The sequence below is a fragment of the Urocampus carinirostris genome, chromosome 20 (assembly GCF_059441175.1).
Source record: "Urocampus carinirostris isolate Australia breed hairy pipefish chromosome 20, RoL_Ucar_1.0, whole genome shotgun sequence".
Lineage (NCBI taxonomy): Eukaryota > Metazoa > Chordata > Actinopteri > Syngnathiformes > Syngnathidae > Urocampus > Urocampus carinirostris.
In genome coordinates, this window is record NC_142368.1 from 20,954,756 (window position 1) to 20,975,335 (window position 20,580).

The 20,580-nt window shown below is 39.6% G+C and overlaps 1 protein-coding gene across 2 annotated transcripts in view; it reads right to left on the bottom strand.

The window, feature by feature from the left end:
• The window catches only part of xrn2 (5'-3' exoribonuclease 2), a 33,464-nt gene extending 14,786 nt beyond the window's left edge, over positions 1-18,678 (bottom strand). Inside the window, exons 1-28 of one of the 2 annotated variants that reach the window (XM_088324880.1) lie at positions 18,413-18,678; positions 17,418-17,545; positions 16,622-16,733; positions 16,428-16,539; positions 16,298-16,356; positions 16,052-16,141; positions 15,889-15,961; positions 15,185-15,235; positions 14,951-15,108; positions 14,796-14,870; positions 10,727-10,860; positions 10,587-10,644; positions 10,379-10,486; positions 10,260-10,304; positions 10,044-10,175; positions 9,924-9,974; positions 9,031-9,122; positions 8,511-8,646; positions 4,593-4,700; positions 4,429-4,518; positions 4,244-4,316; positions 4,081-4,164; positions 2,323-2,420; positions 2,179-2,258; positions 2,007-2,063; positions 866-934; positions 671-799; positions 305-429 (exon numbers count right to left, since the gene is read on the bottom strand). In XM_088324880.1, coding sequence (XP_088181006.1) covers positions 305-429; positions 671-799; positions 866-934; positions 2,007-2,063; positions 2,179-2,258; positions 2,323-2,420; positions 4,081-4,164; positions 4,244-4,316; positions 4,429-4,518; positions 4,593-4,700; positions 8,511-8,646; positions 9,031-9,122; positions 9,924-9,974; positions 10,044-10,175; positions 10,260-10,304; positions 10,379-10,486; positions 10,587-10,644; positions 10,727-10,860; positions 14,796-14,870; positions 14,951-15,108; positions 15,185-15,235; positions 15,889-15,961; positions 16,052-16,141; positions 16,298-16,356; positions 16,428-16,539; positions 16,622-16,733; positions 17,418-17,545; positions 18,413-18,487 — 2,602 coding nt within the window. In that variant the 5' untranslated portion in view covers positions 18,488-18,678. The remainder of the gene's footprint in view (positions 1-304; positions 430-670; positions 800-865; positions 935-2,006; positions 2,064-2,178; positions 2,259-2,322; positions 2,421-4,080; positions 4,165-4,243; positions 4,317-4,428; positions 4,519-4,592; positions 4,701-8,510; positions 8,647-9,030; positions 9,123-9,923; positions 9,975-10,043; positions 10,176-10,259; positions 10,305-10,378; positions 10,487-10,586; positions 10,645-10,726; positions 10,861-14,795; positions 14,871-14,950; positions 15,109-15,184; positions 15,236-15,888; positions 15,962-16,051; positions 16,142-16,297; positions 16,357-16,427; positions 16,540-16,621; positions 16,734-17,417; positions 17,546-18,412) is intronic. The other variant, XM_088324881.1, reaches the window with a different exon arrangement.
• Between the last annotated feature and the right edge of the window lie 1,902 nt (positions 18,679-20,580).

Genomic DNA, 20,580 nt, shown 5'->3' on the forward strand with positions numbered 1-20,580 from the left:
TAAACATTGGGTGTGCGCCTGAGTAGTTGGTGATCAGGTTGTTGGGTGTGGAAAAAGAGGTGATTTTCTTTTCTGATTTAAGGTTTTAGAACAGCACTTTGTGTTGCAAATCACTGCCTGGAAAGGCCCATACAAATACATTTGTAATGACTGATGGATTTTCATGGCATTTAGAAATCATATTTTTGAGTAAATCATAATGAACTATTCTCAGAACTGGCCCGCAGTATACTTCGGTATCATACTGGTGCCCACGGAAACCGATTTATGACCCAAGCTGTAGAAAGAGTATTGTTCAACGTACTTTGAAAGGACTGATTGTGTCCACCACGGGGCGAGCGGTAGTTTCTTTGTTGGTGGTACATGTTGGGAGGCGGTGCGTTGCTGTACTGCCCCCCTCCGCTGTTCTGCTGGTTTCGGAGGGAGTGACTGCCGAGAGCACAAGGGGGGAAAAGGTGCTCATCATGAATTCTGAACACGCCAATTTGAGGAGGGTGCCAGATGTTCAATTATTCCAGTTTCTTAATGATAATGTGGACGTGTAGCGGGGGAAGCTGAGATCATAATTAAGCATGGCTGTTTGATGTAAGGAAGAGAGGGCAAAACATCTGTAAACTCTGGAAATAGCTGCACACAATCCCATCTCACTGTCAGATTTCTACTGACTCACCCCAAAGCTCGGAAGCCGGACTGATCCAAGTGAGCCTGCTGCCTGTTGGGGTTGAAACCAAGTTGTGGACGCCAGGGCTGGTTATCACGCCGGTCCCAGTCTTCAGGTTTCAGCACGTTGTCAGGAAGCCTGAAGGAACCCCGACAATTAGAACTTGTTTCATCAGAGAAGACTAAAAGTCCAAATAGTACTAACCTGGCTCCAGGAAGGAGAACAGCCTTAAAAACAAAGCCCTCCGCAAACTGGGGATCCCTGTACTTTATTCTGGTAGAGACAAAACAAATTGGTTTCATTCTAGTGAGTGATTTTCTATTGCACATGGAGCAAAAAAGAAATGTGAAAATTCATATTAAAAGTGGTCATTGGCATTGAATTAAATCAGTTATTGACAGTGAATAACAAAAGCAATATTAATCCCTTTGACAATCCACAGTTGAAGATTGTTGGCTTGATGCTAACACATGATAAAAGCCATAAACAGGATGACGATACAAGCATCAATACACCTCAAACCCTTAAACAACAAACAGCAGCAGCACATGCAAACAGACATATTCTTTATCCTCTCCGTGACACTTCTATATATGCGTAGTAAGGCCCCTCCCCGGTGATCAGGAAAGCTCATCAGCTAATACCCATGCATTATATCCTTTAAACTGAAAATATTTTGCACTCTGTTTCAACAGTAAACAGTAAAACGGAACATATTTCCTTTTTTATTCAACAAGACAGACTATCATGGCATTAAAATAAAACATTGTATCAAAACGTTTTAGTTTTTTTTAAAGGTCTTAAGGATGCAGAGTAAATGTCAAATTGATATTCAACGGATATTTATGACATCAGTTATATAGAGAAAAGTAAGAATTAATATATACTTTTTAAAATGTTCTGCTTTTTGATACGAGGATTGAAATTATTTTTTTCGATTGACAAGCGTCAGATTAATTCAATATTTATTTACCATTTGTTGCAACTCAATTTTATTTGTGTTACCATGTGATAAAATGATTTCCTTGTTTGTTATTTTGACTATTTAGAATTGTTTTCACATATCATTATCACTCTTGGTCAATAATGTTGGTGTTCTTTGATATCCAAACCTTTTAGGGCAGATTTGTTTTTTTTAACCTAGGAGATTTCATAAAAAGACAGAGCTCAATGGAGGACCTTTAGAAGAGATTGGAATTTTCTTATCTGAGGGCTGATTGTGCAGTCCTTTGCTGTTTTTGAAAGTCCAAAATTCATTGAAGTTTCCTCTCCTTATTTTGAGTGCCTACTATAAAATTATCAAAATAGGCATATTTTTTCTCCTGATTACGTTTTAAAACCTCACCCAACAGCGCAGTTCTGTGTGATGTCACGCAGCATCGGGATAGGTGACATCACCGTCCTAAAGGGAGACAAAGGTCAAAAGGCAGGTGAGCTGGCAGGCAAGCAAGACGGGGGGACGACTCGCCTTTTGAGCAGAGAACGTGCAGGAGGGAGCATGAGCAAGTGGTCCTTACTTATTTGGTAGGATAGGGTCGTCGTCAAGAGATAATGTACCTTGGATTCCATGGCAGAGCTCTGCTGGCATCTCAGTGGGCTGAACGAAAACATTAGGGTGACCAGACCTGCTATGCACATCTTAGCCTGACACTCAGCATTACCTCTTTAGATTGTGTATTGTAAAGTTCCTGGACCAAGTCCGACAGCGGGTGCGACTTTCCAATGAACACCATGTCGCTTCCGAGACTGTTTCTTCTAACTGTAATGCAGACAAAAATTGAAGAAGGTTAAGATTTACATCTATCCATCCACCCATTATCTCCACCACTTATCCTCAGTAGGGTCGCGGGGGTGCCGGAGCCCAACCCAGCTATCTTTGGGAATTGGGCAGAGGACACCATGAACTGGTTGTCAGCCAGTCGCAGGGCACACAGAGACAGACAATTCGGTCGCTCATTTACACCTAGTGACAATTTAGACCGGCCAATCAACCGGACATGCATGTTTTTGGAACGTGGGAGGAAACCAGAGTGCCCAGAGGAAACCCACGCAAGCATGGGGAGAACATGCAAACTCCACACAGGAGGTTCGATCTCATGACCTCAGAACTGTGCCGCACACGCGCTAACCACTGCCCCGCCGTGCTGCCCTTAAGATTTACAATTTGATTTAAATTATTTAATTGAAAGATTATATCATAAATTTCCACCAAAGCTTTTCTCTAATTTTATTGTATGCAAAGGAACAAGAGGATTTGAATCATTCTGTTGAAATTTCTTTTAGGCAACCAAAAATGAGGTGGTAAATGGTTCGCATTTATATATCGCTTTTCAAGTCACTGAAGACCCAAAGCACTTGACAATGTGAGACATTGCATATGGTTGCTGGTGTTTCGCACACTTTATAAGGGAACATGTTTTTGATGCGAGGCCAGGGGTCATCGTCCTCTTCTGTGCTTCCACACTTTTGTGGACTTTGGACGAACTGTTTTCTCCATGTTCGTCATGATTTATGATTTGAATTGACCATAGCCTTTAAAAATAGCGTCTTAGTTCGCACTTCACCTAGCTCTGTTATGCTCGCTGACTCGCGCTACGTCTGACGTCATTGGCTCCGCAACATCCCGAGTGACGCATAAGTTGCGCAACACAACGAACTGATGAACTAATTTGTTATGAACGCTTTCATTCATCGATTTTATCAATTCCTTGTTGCAGCCCTAATATATATTTATAATGAATGACGCCTTTGTTCCAAAAGCACATGTCCTTTAAAACAACAAAGATGCCTTTTTTTGCACTTTATTAAAAAAAATATATATATTTTCAGGTGTATAACATACATTTATATGTATTTAGTTTTTTGTTTGACACAGATTTTTTGTTCATCAATGTGGAATATTCTGTTTTAAGCACTCTTATTTGTCCACAAAATTTAAATAAAAAAGGGCAACTTACCCAATTTTACCCAATTCATCAATTAATTGAAAAAAATAATCGCAAGATTATTTGATTACCCAGAGGGTATTCATTTTATTTTCACCCATTTCATTAAAGGAAAATATTCCAACAATTATCATGGGTAACAGGCCTGCACATAAAACAAAACTTATAAAAGTGACTTACCGTATTTTCACAGCCGTAAGGCGCACAAAAGTTTTAAATTTTCTATAAATTGTACAGCACGCACTATTTTGCAGTTTGGCCCGTGTGTAAAGCGGCGGATGTAGCATGAGGCTGCTAAAGGGTGAAGTGTGGGGGCGTGTATAAAGGGCTAGGTTTACACTGCAGAGCTTAGTGCACCTGTTCAAATATTTGGGTAAAATGCAATGTTTTGTGACTTGTATTCGATCTCCTGTAACTTCTAAAACACTAAGTTGAACAAAATGTATGTCCAAATGGAAACAAAGTAAAACTGACCTTCGTCAGTTGTGAGGTCCGGATAGACGTACTCCAGCGCAGCCCGCAGGCGCCGTTCGTCCACAAACGGCAACAAGGCCACACCTCCAGGAAGCAAACGCCAGAAATTTCTTGCCAGGGAACCCGGAAAGGGTCATGGAATCAATTCTTATAGAAGACTCACCTTGCCAGGCGTATTTCTTCCCGTTCAGGTCTATCGCAAAGTCATCAGGGTAGAAATCGATAATGGAGGAGTCCTGCGATACAGCAAAACCTTCATTTGCATGAGAATGGCACGAACCTCAGAAAATTAAAACATTAACATTTTTTTCTCCATTAATAGTGACTCAAAATTAAGCTCTGACTGACTGGACTCATCATAAGGTTGCGCCATGTCTCCGGCAGGAAGTTACCGCTGGCGGCAGGGAACACGCTCATCAGCTGCTCCAGTGGCTTAAACTGTGAACACAATTGTGAAAACTCAATTAAATTCATCCTTTCACATGGACATAGCACATTCAACAATGGCTTACCGGTTTGGTCCCTTTCTCGAAGTCTGAGAACATCCCTTCAATATCCTTGAAGTCTGAGGCGAAGGGGGCATAGTGGAAGGGGAAGTACCACTTCCAGGAAGCGCATCCCTGTCGGCAGGGAGAATTCAGGCAGTTGTCTCCATGGCAAAACCACATTTAGAAAACGACCATAGACACTAACACAAACATTTTGCCTTTTCCATTCCCTCCAGATTTCAAAACAAGCCTTGGCCACAGAGAAAAGTTATGTTCATCTCAGGAAAAACAGTGTTCAACCCTAAGCTACACCTCATAACTGACAAAGCTACATGGAACAAAACAACCCCCAGAATGACAAAATGTATTTTTAAAAAAATCTGAACACATCTGGCTGAAAAATGACCAGTGAAAATGCTGCAATTTCCAAATTGTTCGTTAGCTATCTGCAAACAGTTTAAGTTGTTGCAGGATTTTACTTCGCTCGCCCCTACTAGGTGGCGCTAGATGGTAGGCATCCAATGCTAGCAACATTAGCAGCACATCAGATGCTGTTCAATCGACACCGTAACTGTGTGACGCTAGCCCCGTTACCATAAGATGCGCTTGAGGAGTTAAAGTGCTTTATTTGCATTAGCAGAACGTGAGATACTGTGGAATGTTGCGAGCTGCTCGCCACGCACTGCTAGTAATGCAAGCCGCACTACAGATGCTGTTGAGCCATGGGGCTAGCCTTAGACACTAGCTGCACCTAGAATTCTATCAAATGCACACCCTAGCTTCTAGCCATAAGAAGCTAGCTCCGTTACCATCAGATGCGCTTGAGATATTAAAATGCTGGCAGTGAGCCATGCAAAACCAGCTGGATTAGCACAAATACAGCATGAAACACTGTTAGATGCTTTCGCTAACTTCCTAGACATGCAACATTAGCTGCATTAGCAGTGCTTGAGATGCTGTTAAATGCTGATGCCTTCCTTTAGCCATGTCATGCTAGTAGCAATGGCATCAGCAGTTCTCGAGATGCCATTAAATGCACTGTAGAAAACAATATAAGGGTATTTAGTCTTCTGGGCAAGTGAGTGTGTGTGTGACAGCTCATGCTAAACTTTGCTGTTTATATATTCTTTGTTTCAACTTTTCTCATTTGCATGCATCAACTAGTGAACCGGCAAGTAGTTAGTCAAGAAACAATTTCCAATGAAGTTAGGTAGTCTACAAATTATAGAAAATATTCATTCTTGGAGAAAAAAAATTCACAATTTATTGTGGTATCAAGATTTGTCACACCTTTATCGAGGAGGTGTGTCAATTTTTCTCTCTCAAATGGCAGTGGTCCCTTTAAGCTCCCTGGGATGAAAACCTAAAACTAACACAAGGCCCTCAGCATAGCGTGGATGGTAAAAAGTGATTTCGGGAGCAAAGTGTGAATCACGTCTCTGGTGTTTTGGGTAAAGCCCACTTCCCCTCCTTTTCCCCCTGGCGGGTCACTAAGCAATCCGTGCAAGATGCTAACGCCTTTAGCAGCGGCAGCGTGAATGTGCGGCAACACCGAACAGACACGTTCCGTTTGCCAAGGACCTTTTAATCAATTCCGAACGGCCTGCCGAGACAGAGTTGGGATTGCAGTGTGTGTGGATGCCCCCCCTTCGGGATCTTTCTTGCCAGCTCACTAAGATAGACCTAGTACAGCACTGGTAGAAAAAAGGCAAAAAAACTCCTTAAAACAATAAAATTCACAAAAGTGCTTTTTTGAAACAGGACAGAAAGGGATGAGAAGAGCCTCCTTTTCAGGCTTTCGGAACTTCCCAGAATTCTTAAAACGGTGAACGCAACTTTCTTGATTTTGGGCAATCAGATTCAGGTATAATCAGGAACAATAATGATCCCTTTTTTGTAAATATTTTTAGTTAGAATTTATTAAATACTAAAGTGGATTAGATTCCCCTCTAATTCTAGCATGTCTGCCCTCTCCAATGCATTAGCATTTAAGGGCAGGCAAGCTAACATTAGCATTTAGTTCCTTTCCTGCGGCTGCTAGCATTGGCAAATGAGTCGTCAAATGGGTTAATGTTGGCTTTAAAAATAAAATATCAACGTCAACCCATAGATTAAAGCGCTCATAACTCACATTCGTTTATTTAGGGCTGCATCAGTATAAAAGGGTAATCATATTAGAATGTGGTTTTAAAAGGGACATTATGTATTATTAAGATGTTCCTAGTATAAAGAAAACTGTTAATTAAAAAAAACACTTTTAATTTGAATAATAAACAAAAATACAAACTATCATATCAACATCCATTCTTTTAATACTTGTTAATGTAATTAACCACACCTATAGGGAACTGACATGACTATATACCATCTTGCTGCTACAGGTACCAAAAAAAAGTAAGGCTGGGCAAAAAAACAGTCAGAAAATAGTGTGGTTTGGTCACTTTAGGTCTCCATAGTTGGTATTCTTCCCTGTGCCTTGTAGGACTTGTTTTTGGTTGCACTACACAATAGAGCAACACCTAGTGTTCAAATATATAATTTTAGTTTTTTTGCGTCTTCTTTTCAATTTATTTGGATTGAACTGAAAACGACTACTACATTAAATATTTATATGTTAGGTTACCAGGTTTAAAAGAGAGACATTTGGAAATTCACATAGACTACTTACGACCATTCAATTTGCGATAAACGGTAGATACGAACATTTTTCCGGGATTTCGAAAAATATCCGGACATTGCTGCAAGTTAGATTTTGCATTGTGTACCTATTTCTGTGTACAGGGCAGTACTGTAGTGCTTTTTCCGACACTACCGGCGTGTGGCGCTGTGAAAGGTAACCCAGCATCCACCCCCGAAAAATAAATCTGCTTCCTCTTCCTACAATACAGTTCTTCCGTGTGTAAACATTGTATACTGTATCTCTAGCGCGCCAAGAACGTTGACATTTTTATTGTTTATTATCTTGTGCATCCATTTAATATGGTTGGTGTAAAGTTTAAAGAGGGGAGCAGTTTTTTTTGAAACGAAAGTGGAATAAGAAAGCTTGATGTGGTTGAGAAAATGGTCAGATCACTTTTTTCGGCCACTCTCTAACACGGAGGAGGGCCCTTGAAGCGCAAGTGAAAAATTAAGTAAAACGTCACTTTATTTAGTTTTATAGAGCATATCTTATGCACCTTTTTCATTGCCAAATTCAAGCACTCTATAAAGGACTTTCAGAGCCAATTTTTCCAGTAATATTAAAAGAAAAAAATCGATACGAATCATGTATTTTGCAGAACCAAAAATATCTACGATTCATTTATTAGGACATCTGATTTTTTGGATCTTGAATAAATCGCAAAACTATATGGGATCTGAACAATACACGAGTTAATATTTTCTAGACAAATCTCTCCCTAGACAGGTGTTGGGTTAAAAATTAAGTTATCTGTAGCTGACATTTTCAGTTGCAGGAAGTTCTCCCCTTTACAAATTATCACTGGAAAACGCTACCTTAATTTTTTGCATGCCTCATAACAAATGCCCATATTTGACACCTAATCCTTGCACTAATACACATTTCATAGTGCCCTGTTTAGGAGTAGCATGCACATGTCCTCTTGGGAGTGACCCGTGGGGGTTATGATGCTTCATAGGACAATGTCGTATAAACTAATAGCAACTAACGTTAATCACGAAGGAATAAGAAATGCAATGAAAAGCGAAGCCACCAGAGAGCAGTGTTGGTGTTATTTTTAGGCAGACTTGTTGACAAAGAGGGCAACAATTTCAAGCATTTACAAGCGCTTCACCCAAAATTCAAGCACTTCAATCCTTGAAAACAACATTAAAATGCAAGTATTTTCAACCCTGTTTGAAGCAGTCATTTGAGACATTTTGTGATTAAGAGCTATACAAATAAATGTGGCTTGACTTTTTTAAGGACTGGTGGGTACTCACCTGGTAGTAGTAGCGTAGCACCCAGCACAGGCCCTCCACGTACGACTGGACCACCTTCTTCCTGAAGTCGTCATCGGACACGTCCACATCAAACTTAGTCTTGTAGTAGCGCTGCTTCCAGCCTTCCTCCCATAACCTGCCAACAACTGACGTTTAGCGTAGAGGCCCTCCTAACTCACAACGCCAATCAAACACTTTTCATTCGGAGGTGCTTTCAATTCCTGCGTGATCGGAATTCTTTAACGGGCCTTGACATCTTGGGAAATTCAAATAATAGAGGCCGAGTGGCATCTGTGCCGCCACGGAGGCCTGGCGCGGCCTGCGGGGAGTGTCGGGCCTCCTAGAGGGGAAGTCTCCATGAATACCAAATCATTCCGGCGGATTTAGCTGATTTGTTAAGTGGCTCGCACAGGACTTGACTGCTTTCCATTTTAATGGAGTGTGTGAATGTGTGTTCGTAATTGTGTCTGCTCTTTGGTGTTTGAGAGGAACAGTCCACCTCAGGTTTAACATGGCATACCTGACGTTATCTTCGGGCTCAGGCTCGTCATCGCTGTCCGCTTTCCTTTTCACTCCTCTGTTGTTTGAGCCGTCGCTTGGTCCTGCAAATTGCTGATCACACAAAGTAACAATTGATAAAGGTCCCTTACCCCAAACACGCAATACAAGACATTATAAGATCTGTCGACAAGATTAAATCTCAAATTTTGTTTCCTTTCCTGAATTTAAAGTAGTTTATTCCCTTTGAAACAAAGTATGAGATTAAAAAAAAAACCTTCAGATTTGTTTCTATGGTTTATTTACTTACATCTGAACACTTGATGGATAACATCAAAATCTGTCGAATCAATTCCATGGATTAATTCAAATAAACTGTTTTTTTTGATAAAATGAAACAATTTTCTATCCTTTCCAGGATGACCCAATTGTTTTAGGTCGTTTTGAATAATGTAATTTTAGAGGGGGAGGATTGATTCTTATAACCCGTTTTAAGTGAAAACATTGACATTATTTTGCAGTTATTATACATTTTTGAGGGGCTTTTTTGTTAAAAAGACAAAAAGTTATTTTGGTCTTGTATAAAATACTGGATTAATAGGTTAATCCCCCAGTTGTCTTCAGGTCAAAATCATCCGCCACTGTGTTGTTAAAAAGCAAATTCATGTCCATTTTATTTCTATGCAAGATGTATGAAAAAGTACAAAAATTACCCATAAAACGAAAATAACATGAGGGTTAAATCAAGCAAATTAGTAGATCCACTTGTGACACAAAATTAGTCGTTTTTCTCCCATTTTAACTTGGGGAAGGGGGGGCGCTAAATAAGTAAATAAGAAAACAACAATGCCCTTTTGGATTTAAATTCCGATTGGCTAAGTAAAGTGCGTGTCGGTAAAAACAACAAAAACTCACATTGCCGCCACCCCCATTTCGCATCATTGATTTCAGTGATTGAGCGGCATCCTGAACAGACACACACACACACAATACTTAATTTTCTTCCCCATAACTTTATAAATGTTGAAGACGCACCCTATTGGACTGCATCCTCATGTCGTAGGCTTGGTTGCGAGCATTTTGCACGGCATCCGGCTGGTTCCCCCTGCCCAGAGCGTGTGGGGCTAACTGGCCTCCAGGGATGAAGGAGGGGCCTTGCTGGTCTCGCTGTTTACAGAAGGAAAATAGGAATCTTTTGAGGAGCTAATTCACCACAATCTCAGCATCACAAAATAATTCTTAGTAACTTACCCTCATCCTTTGTCGTTTTTCTTTCATTCGTCTCTTAAAGCTCTCCTAAAAGCGAATGGAAATAAATAACATCTAGCTTGAACTGACTTAAAATAAAAATAAAAAATAAAAAAACTTGCATCATCCTCTTTGCGTTTCTTGAAGATGTTGTCCTCAGCCACACCCACTGCCTCCATTATCATCTCCACACGGCCCAAGTTAACAAACCCGTTGTCTGTCAAGTATCCCTGTGCACACCACACAAACATTGTTGGAACCTGCAAGTCGACTCAAGTTCCCAGCATGCAAGGCAGGCCATATGTACCCATGAGCCTGGACTGTACTCACTCCGGTTCTGTGTACCACGTCCTTGTAGATTTTGACCAGTCGATCTATCGCCCCCTCTCTGCAAGAAAATGGAACGGCATCAATTATTAGATAAATATAACTTGAGGAGCTTTGTGTAGTTAAAGAAAGCTGCACAAGACCTGATCTCCAAGGACGGCAAATGAGGGAGGAAGTCATTTCCGACAAAGAAACACATGAATACCCAGTCATCCACGCTCCTCTCAAAGTCAAACTTGAAGGGGAGGCTGGCCATGGTCAACTCTCGGGCTAGGTACTAAAATGCGTAATCAATTAAATTTGTTGCAGCAAATAGTCAGAAACACATTCACACAAAAAACTAATTCAAACATAGAAAATGTACATACTCGTTACCACAAGTGCATAAGTACACAGAGGATACAAAGAAATGCATTTTATTGTAGAGCTGGGTCTTGATTAAGAGGTCTTAAATCAATACATTTTTGATTGGCAAGAGTAATTAACAGGAGTTTAAATAGATCCTTTAAAAAAATAATAATAATTAAAAAAAAAACTGTATTGTTCCTGTAAAATTCACCTAAAATCCCAATACAAGCCGTACCCCTAAGTAAAATAATGCTGTTCTCGAACCATTTGGAGAATGTGGACGGTTTTCGGTCTCTTTTGAAAAGGTAAGACATTTTTCTGCGACTAAAATAATCACTGCAAGCTATTAACATAGCGTAATCAGAGTTGGAACACACAGAAATTGAAGGTTTTTATTCTTGCCTGAATCTTTTGGAGCAATGCCTGCAATTGAATGTAGCATGGGCACCTTAGCCAAAAAACAGGTGAGACAATAGCTTGAAGCCTTACCTGGTACCTTGTCAAATGTGATCACAATCTGAAAAACTAAACATCATATTTTACACACATTTTTCTAAGGGTATGTTTTAGGTGTTTCCAAAAGTGCCCATTTGGAGACGGGCAGTTTACAACATTAAAACCTTTGCAATTGTGTATTAGACTTGGCCACTTTTTAGACATTGAGAAAGAGTTGTAGCTCAATAATCAATGTTTGTGCACACTTGCGCAGAATAGTGGTGTGTAAAAATGAATCGGATGGCCTTGCACATGTTATTTTCAATTTTGATTTGAGTACACTGCTGGAAAATGGCATAAAACTCTGTTTGGACATTCATTGGCTATACAAAGTGTCAATCATCATTCCATTTGGTTACTACTGGGTGAAGATATTCAGAAGTACAAGAGGCGAGCTCACTTTTATGAAACAAGCCAGTATAGGCCAATGCTGGCTGTGGACCGAGACAAAAAGCAGGCTATTGGCAGAGTGGCGTCAATTGAAAGGTCAAAACTAACGGAATTACCGGAAGTCATCTGACTAGTTTGTCTATTTTCAAAGGGGTATTTTGAAACCCAACAAACGATAATATAAGAAACATCGGACAAAGCAGCAAAAGCGGTTAGTTACTCTGAATAAAGCGGTTTTCCACTCCCTCGAGTTCGTCACGTCACATCGTTTGGGATCATGTCACAATTTTAAATAGCGACTACCATATAGTAAGATAGCATTTACAAAATATAGTATTGACTATTTCACCGAAAGAAAAGGCAATTGAAGGCTGGTGCAGCAAACGACATAAGTCGTTTGAGAATGAAACAGCTTTATGAGCCCTTGCTTGGAAGTGGGAGTCGGCTACCCACCAATAGAGAGCCTTTCACTCACCTTTGAGACAATATTTTTCTCTTGTGATTGGTCAAAATGCATTTTTTCAAGGATTCTCTGCTTTTGACTTTGAAGTTGTTGAGTATTAAAAAAGTAGAAATAGTTTTGTATATAGTCGTTTTCTTTGTAGATTTATAACTAATTTGTTTCCCATTTTTTGTTAGTGTTAACGATTAAGTGTTAATTAATTTCGCTTTATTTTCCCCTCTCTTAAGTCATACACAATAAATGGATTAAACAACAAAAACAACCTGAAGAAACATTTGGGACCTGGTCTCTTTTAAGTGAGCCAAGACGAAAAAAAAGCCAGTTCTTTAAAAAGGGTCAGAATTCCCATCTCTACAATGGAGCATTAGTTAGAATTGATTTATTAAACTCACTTTATATTTATTTGTGACGCCCTTTATCACAAGGAGTCTCAAAGGGCTGCACAGACCACAGATTATATAACTACCGTATTTTCCGCACTATAGGGCGCACCGGGTTATAGGGCGCACCCCCAAAAGATAGTTTTTGGTCCTATATCTTCCATAGATAAGGCGCACAGGATTATAAGGCGCTACAATGGGAACGTGGACAAAACAGTCAGATGATTCAGTCCAACTGATTAGCCCCTTAACATTCCCAAAGCTTGCAAAGAAGCAAATACGTGTCATAGACACGTGCGGATGCGGTGTCCGTACGATGTCACTTAAATGAGTCATTTCAAATATGATTTGGTCTTGGGATTCAAGAAATGCCAAACATTTCTTAGTTTTTATTTTCTTTTTCGCTCGCAACTTTACTGTGCTTATGACAATAAACACTTGGAATTGAGCTTAATTCACTGAACTCATCACAACAACTTTAAGATCGTTCTAAAACAAGATACCGGGAAAATATAAAGCCACATAACTTACCTAAGTTCTCACGTTCAATAATGATACGCAATCATGGTCTTCTTACAACCGTGAGTGAAGTAAATCCAGGAGAGTAAAATATGTACAAATACAGACTAATGAAACATGTTTCTTCGGTTGTTACTTTAGCAAGCTTGCTAAGCTTGCTACGCCATTGCTAAACTCGGCCAACTGAAGGGTTTGTTTTGGCCATCTAGCGAATCCGAGGCTCCGAATAACTTCAGCCAATAGCGATCGATTTAACTGATGATTGTCACATCTTTTTCGGCCAATTGCAGGGTTTGTTTCGGCCCTCTAGCCCAGGGGTGTCAAACTCTTTAACTCGGGGGCCACAGGATAGAACAAACATTCTGTCAGGGGCCGGACGAGTAGATTAAAGAGAAAGAAAAAAGAGATAAAGAAATAAGAGAAAGAGGGAGGGAAAAGGAGAGAGGGCGGGACAAAGAAAGAAAAAGAGAGGGAGAGAGCGTGAGAAACAAAAGATAAAAAGTCGTGAGAGAGGGGGAAAAGAAAGGGAGAGGAAGAAAGAAATCCAAAGAGAAATAGAAAGACAGAAGGAGAGAAAAGAGAAGAAAGTGCAACGGGTAGAGAGAGAAGAAGAAAAAAGAGAAAGCATAAAGGGAAGTTAGAGCAAAAGAAGTTAAAAAGACACAGAGAGAGAAAGAGACAAAGAGCAACAAAAGAAGAGAAAAAGAGAGACACAGAGAGTAAAGAGACAGAGAGTGGGAGAAAAGGGGTGGAAAAGAGGGAGAGAGAGAGAGAAAGAAATACAAGTACAGTGTCTTTGTTCAAGGCACATTTCTTTGGCAACATCAAATTGACATATTTCAACCTCCAGCTTGTTTTTCTCTTGCGCTTCTCTGAGTGTTGTCTCGCGGGCCGGATTCAATCCCTTAGCGGGCCTGATCTGGCCCGCGGGCCGCCTGTTTGACACCTGTGCTCTAGCCTATCCGAGGCTCCGAATAACTTTAGCCAATAGTGATCGATTCAAATGATGATTGACACATTGGTTAGCCAATGAAACGCCAGTAAATAAATCCCAGCATACACTGCGGACTACTTGGCGTTCGGGGGAAAATCTGGGCGGCGGCTGCAAGTTAGTTGCAAGACTGCGAAATAATTTTGTTCCATAAATAAGGCGCACTGTAAGCTTTTGAAAAAAATCAAGACTTTTAGGTGCGCCTTATAGTGCGGAAAATACGGTACTCACTATTATTATAACATCCCCTGATCTAAAACCTACAAGAGGGCAAGAAAAAACACAAAAAACAAATCATGATGAAAATGAAGAAACCTATGTACAAAATAAAATGTGTTGGGTATTGTTCTAAAGCAAGCCCTACTACAAATTGTCCACAACTTTTGGCAAAACAGAAAAAGGCATTACTTGCACGAGCAACAGACTTTCTTTTTCAATAGAAAAATATCTTCTTAGGTTTGTCAGGATGCTGAGCTAAGAAAGGTGGAGCCTATTATGATGAGCGAGTTAGCCGTATTCGTGTTGTTTTTATTCACAAAAAGACTATTGCAACCGTTGTAATTATATGAATAATCTCTACGACCCCAATCGAAAACAGACTTGATAACAGGATGCACAACTCTTACCTCTCTGAGCACACACAGCCTGATGAATATGAACTCTTGTTCGGACACTGGCATGGTGTCTGCAAATTCATCGTGCTGGAAAGCAAAATACATAGATATATTAATGTTTGTCCTTTTTTATGCTTGTGGGTCATGAGATTAAGATGAGCTCTGACCTGGCCTTGTTTTTCCCGGGCGACGCCCTGGCACTCCTTGATTTCGTGGCCAATTTGCCCGCACAGAGCGCACGGCCGGGGCTTGTTGGGTTTGAACTCCTCCCGGATGATGGTAAAGTTGGGCTCGTGCGTGGCCAAGCCAAGCATAATGAGATCCGCTGAATGAAGTATCCAATATTTTTAGCACAACCGTGCATATAATATTGATGAATGTTTTGCGCAGCGAGGACTCACCGTCAGCACCGCAGAGGCAGTGATGGGTATTGGGATCATGGTTGGGCTGACCTGCGAACAATAAACAAATTTGTTTACAAAGAGCGTTGAATACCAATTGATGAAGTTTTTAGGGCAGTATATTTTACATTCTGTGCCTTCTTGCTACAACTTTTTAACACCATCTTGTGAACTCTTTCTAAATGAAGAATCATCTTTATTGTCATTGATAACAATGTAGAGAACATAGTTGAGATAACATTCCGCAATTTCAAATAACACAATATTTGGATCCCATTGATCAAGAATAACTGAAAATTTTCAGGTAAGGGGATCATTTCAAGAACAAACACAGATTTTTGAAGAATAAAAAGTTATTTTAACCACTGCGCCAGCCAGAGCTTTAGCCATCAAAAGCAGTGAATAAGTAACAATAGCTGCATTATTTCCCTTATTATTGCTTAAACATTTCACATGTAGACAAAAAAAAATATTGATTTTATCTCTTATTCTGGACAGTAATCATTTTAATCAAACCCCACATGATACATGTTGTAAAATATATTTTTGATAAAAAGAAGCCCTTAAATGTAACAATTCGATTAAAAGAATGAAAAAACATTTCTATCCCCAAACGTATTTTGTTCATTTTACAAAATATTTTACTACTTATGCCCAATCATTAAATCAACTCAACTGTGTTAAAGTGCTAAATCAGACAATACCCCTCTGTCTCCTGATGTAGTCCATAATCTTGTGTTCACCTTCTCCCGGCACGCTAGCGTCAGACAGAAATACCTTTAAAAAAAAATTAAAAAAAAAAATGCCTGTTAGCAACATTGCCCTTTGTCAATCACCGATCTTCAGGACGGAGTGTATCGAGCTCACCGTAATGTTTTGCCATCCCGGGTCATTGCTGAGTCTGTCTGCAACGTAGAAACGGAGGCACTGTGCCAGGTTATCCATAAATTCCGTCCCCTTGAGACACAAAACAATCACAGATAATGGCAAGATCTTCATATAAATGTGCTAAAAATTCACAATAAAATAGTAATGTAAATACATTTACTCTCTTTACTCTGCACTTAAAATTCCAAATCAAACAACCTTACTGTATTTTTTTAATTAACTTACAGGTGTGATGCAATTGCTGTCAAACCTCTCCTTAATTTCCTCAGGTGGCAGGTAACCTCCTGTGTAGAAATACCGACATGTCAAATGGCACATTCGTATGATGGATTCGTCAGTGGTGCAGGGACACGACCTTTCTGGATGACTTCCTCTCGCATGCGATTTTTCTCCTCGGTGAGCTCCACACCTTCTTTGGACGCGCGGAAGCGGCGAGAGCGTTGCTGGTTCATTTTCGCTCGCGGAGCCTAGTCAGAGGATAATAAATCAGATGATTGTGAGGCATCAAGGGCAGCAGGAACAAAAGTTCAGTGGATGAAACACACTCACCACACCGTCGATGGCCATGTACAAAACTCTCCTTGGACGCACAATATTGAATAGACGGTCAATGTACTCAAAGATGGCCACCATCATCTCATCCTCGTTCTTCGGGGCTGGTCTGTGGGAACGGTCAAGTTGTTTCCATTTTAAACTTAATACAATACAAACCAACCAACAAAATCAAGACAGATATTGCTCCGTTGGACATTATTATTTTAAAGATAAAACCTCTATTGCTTATGATTGATGTTGACCATGTACTTTGGTTTTGTTGTATTTCCATGCTACCTGGGTGATGGCTGGGCAAAGGAGAAGGACCAATCTCAGATGTTGGACAATGCATGCATTCCGAATCAGCAGATAGGCACCTGGACCTAATACATGCCATATTCATCATACTGCATTGACTATTAAAATTGTTTGCAAATTGCACACATATTTATATTTATTGTTTATATTGCCTACGTTTTGTCTGTTGGTGCCCTTGCAACATCCATTGCAGCCTGGTCCTCCTGAAAGCTGGTACACAATGTGTGGCCCCTTCTCAAGGTTTCTTATTTTTCCTCATGCTGTTTTTCGGGAGGTTTTCCTTCCCTTAATATAAGTTACAGATAAGGGGATGTTTTAACAACCATAATTGTGGCATTCTGAGCCCTTTGACATTCTCTGATACACTACACAAATAAATGAGACTTGAATTGTTCTTGAGAAATTATTTTCAAATTTCTTCGTGACTCAGAAATTTTATCTGGACAAACATCGCCACACAACTTAATAAATAAACCAAGACAGTTCAACATACTTGTCCTCTGGATGTGTACAAGGGTGTATGATGCCGTTCATGTCCAAGTATAAATTGTCGAACTCCACCTCGTTGGGGTTTGGTTTTGTTGTGTCAACTGGAATACTAACTCCATTGCACTCTCTACCCTGGAAGACACAAAAATTAAACCTGTTTTAGACAACAAACATGAACATATTACAACAGATGATATACTCATTATCCTTGGGACACAATGTAATATTTGACAAAAAGATGTCGCTGTGTTGTGTCGTACAACCAAAAGGCAGTTTTTAAAAAGCACGAGGAAGAATACAAACTATGGAGACATCCTCTCATTTTATGCCTAGCCTTTTTCAAGGTTTTTTAGGGGTACCAGTAACAGTTAGATTGCTATGTAAGCTACCTCTAGTTGGGGCTCATATTATAACAAATTAAAAAAAAAAAACAAGTGCATGAAAAATTGTGATAGTTCATGAATTTTTGCTTATTGATCATATAAATCTATTTTTTTAATAAATGAAAGGGTTTATTTACCACTATGAGGTGCTAAATAATACACAACGTCCCATTAAACCCCCAAAAAAGTTACAAAACAATACAAGTCATGTTTATTAATACAACCCTTAATCACAGTCTCAAAGGGCTGCACAGATCAACGACAACTGTATTGCAAACTACAGACTATTATGATACACGTGTGCATTTATTTGTTGCACATTCCTGCTCTAAGTTAGCACAATAAAGGCAAAGTCTACGATATTTTACGTGGCATCACTTTATAATATCATATGCATACGAACATACAATTGATTTAACGTCAAGAGCTTAGTAGTCAGTGTTATTTATGGGGGCAGCAGAGTCCGTAACAAATAGACTCGAATCGGGTAGTCAAAACAACACGAATTATTATTTTTTTTAAAGCATTATTTTTAAAAAGAAAAAGTCGCCGTATAGACTTGAACTCTCGTGTGATATGCGCTGTAAAACTAAATGCTACTATGCTAACGATTTACCTTCTCCTCCACGCAGTGAACGATAATGGAGGGATATTTGCGACTCAACCAACGGAAGAATGCGGGGACTCCCATTTCGGCGACTGTTTCGCTTTCCCCGCTGTGCAATAAGAAAGAAAAAGTACAAACGCGAACGAAGTTACCTTAAAACGTCAATTACAGCACGCACAACTAAATAATAACCGAGTAAATAATTTCGCTAGCTAGTATCTGCATGCTGAAGAGGGAGCGTTCACTTTTTCCGGGTCGAACAACACGTCACTTCTGGGAAGTCTTCATCCGCGCTTTGTTACGTAGCTCTACGGTGCCACAGTGACACTACCGGTTATAAATGGTATTGCCCAGCAACGACGACTGAGAAAGGTATTCAGTGATACAGGTGTCGAGCCCACGGCCCGTGGGCCGGTTCAGGCTCGTCAAGGGTTTTAATCCGACCTGCGAGACAACAGTGAGCAAAGGGCAAGAGAAAAACAAGCTGCAGTTCTAAATATGGCCACTCAATGTTGCCAACCTCAAGTGGAGCTGCATTTCTTTCTCTGCCTTCTCTCTTTACTCCTCTCTCTCTCTTTCTTTCCCTCTTTTCTTTTTTCATTCTCTTTGTTCTGTACCTTTCAGTTTCTCTTTCTCACTCTCTCTCTCTCTCCTCTTCCTTTCTTTCACTATCCTTTCTCTTTTTCCCATTCTTTTACTTTTATCTCACACTCTCTCTCTTTCTATCGACCTTTCTATCTTATTCTCATTATTTTTTCTCTCTCTCTCTGTTTTGCTCTTTATTATTTCTCACTCTTCTCTCTTTTTCATTTTTTCCTTCTCTCTTTATCACATGCTCTTTTCTCTCTCTCTCACTCGCTCTCCCTCTTTTTTCTCGCTTTCTCTTTTTTCATTCTTTTTCTCTTTTTACCTCTCTCTTTGATTCTCTTTCTGTTCATGTCTTTATTTCTTTACTCTCTTCATCTCTCTATCTCTCTTTATTTAGTTTTCCATCTTTCTCTCATATTTTCTCCCTTTTTCTCTTTATGGAACTCTTTATTTCTCTATCTCTTTTCTTCTCTCTCCCTTAATTTGTCCTTACTCTCTCTCTCTCTCTCTCTCTCTCCCTCTCCCTCTCTCACCCTCTCTCTCCCGCTCTCTCTCTCTCTCTCTTTTCTTCTCTGTCCTATTCCCCTTGTCTGTCTTTCTTTCTCATTTTCTCTTAAATCTTCGAGTCTTGCCCCATGAGATATTATTTCTAGCATGTGACCCCCTGCTGAAAAGAGTTTGACGCCCCGGATTAGCAGATACAATTAAATTAAATTAAATTAAATTAAATTAAATCAAATTAAATTTAAAAAAAAAAAAAAAATATATATATATATATATATATATATATATATATATATATATATATATATATATATATATATATATATATATATATATATATATATATATATATATATATATATATATAATAAAATGAAAATGAATAAAATAACATAATATTTTTCAATATTTCCATCAAACATAGTTGAAGAGATTTTAAGTCAGCAAATTCTGGACACAAATGAATTACAGCACAAACCTGTTTAATTAACCAGTGCTCAGTCAAAATGGCTGACAATCTTTTATTTTTGTACCTTACTTATAAAACTCAAGGCCCTCTCCTCACCGCAAACTAAAAACACAACTTGAAACAATGTAGAGACTGAATAAAAAAACAACGGATGGATGTATGGGCAGCATGGTGGAGCAGTGGTTAGGGGGTGTTCGGTACAGTTCTGAGGTCATGAGATCGAACCTCCTGTGTGGAGTTTGCATGTTCTCCCCATGCTTGCGTGGGTTTCCTCCGGGCACTTCGGTTTCCTCCCACATTCCAAAAACATGCATGTCAGGTTGATTGGCCGGTCCAAATTGTCCCTATGTGTGAATGAGTGAGTAAGTTGTCTGTCTCTGTGTGACCTGCGACCGGCTGGCAACCAGTTCAGGGTGTCCCCTGCCCACTGCCTGAAGATAGCTGGGATGGGATCCAGCACCCCTGCGACCCTACTGAAGATAAGCGGTGCAGATAATGGATGGATGTATCAAGAAGGCAAATAATAACAGTCAGATAAATAAATAATCATTAAGAGAATTAATTGGGACTAAATAAATGAAAGGATATAAATTAAGAAATCATACAATAATGACCA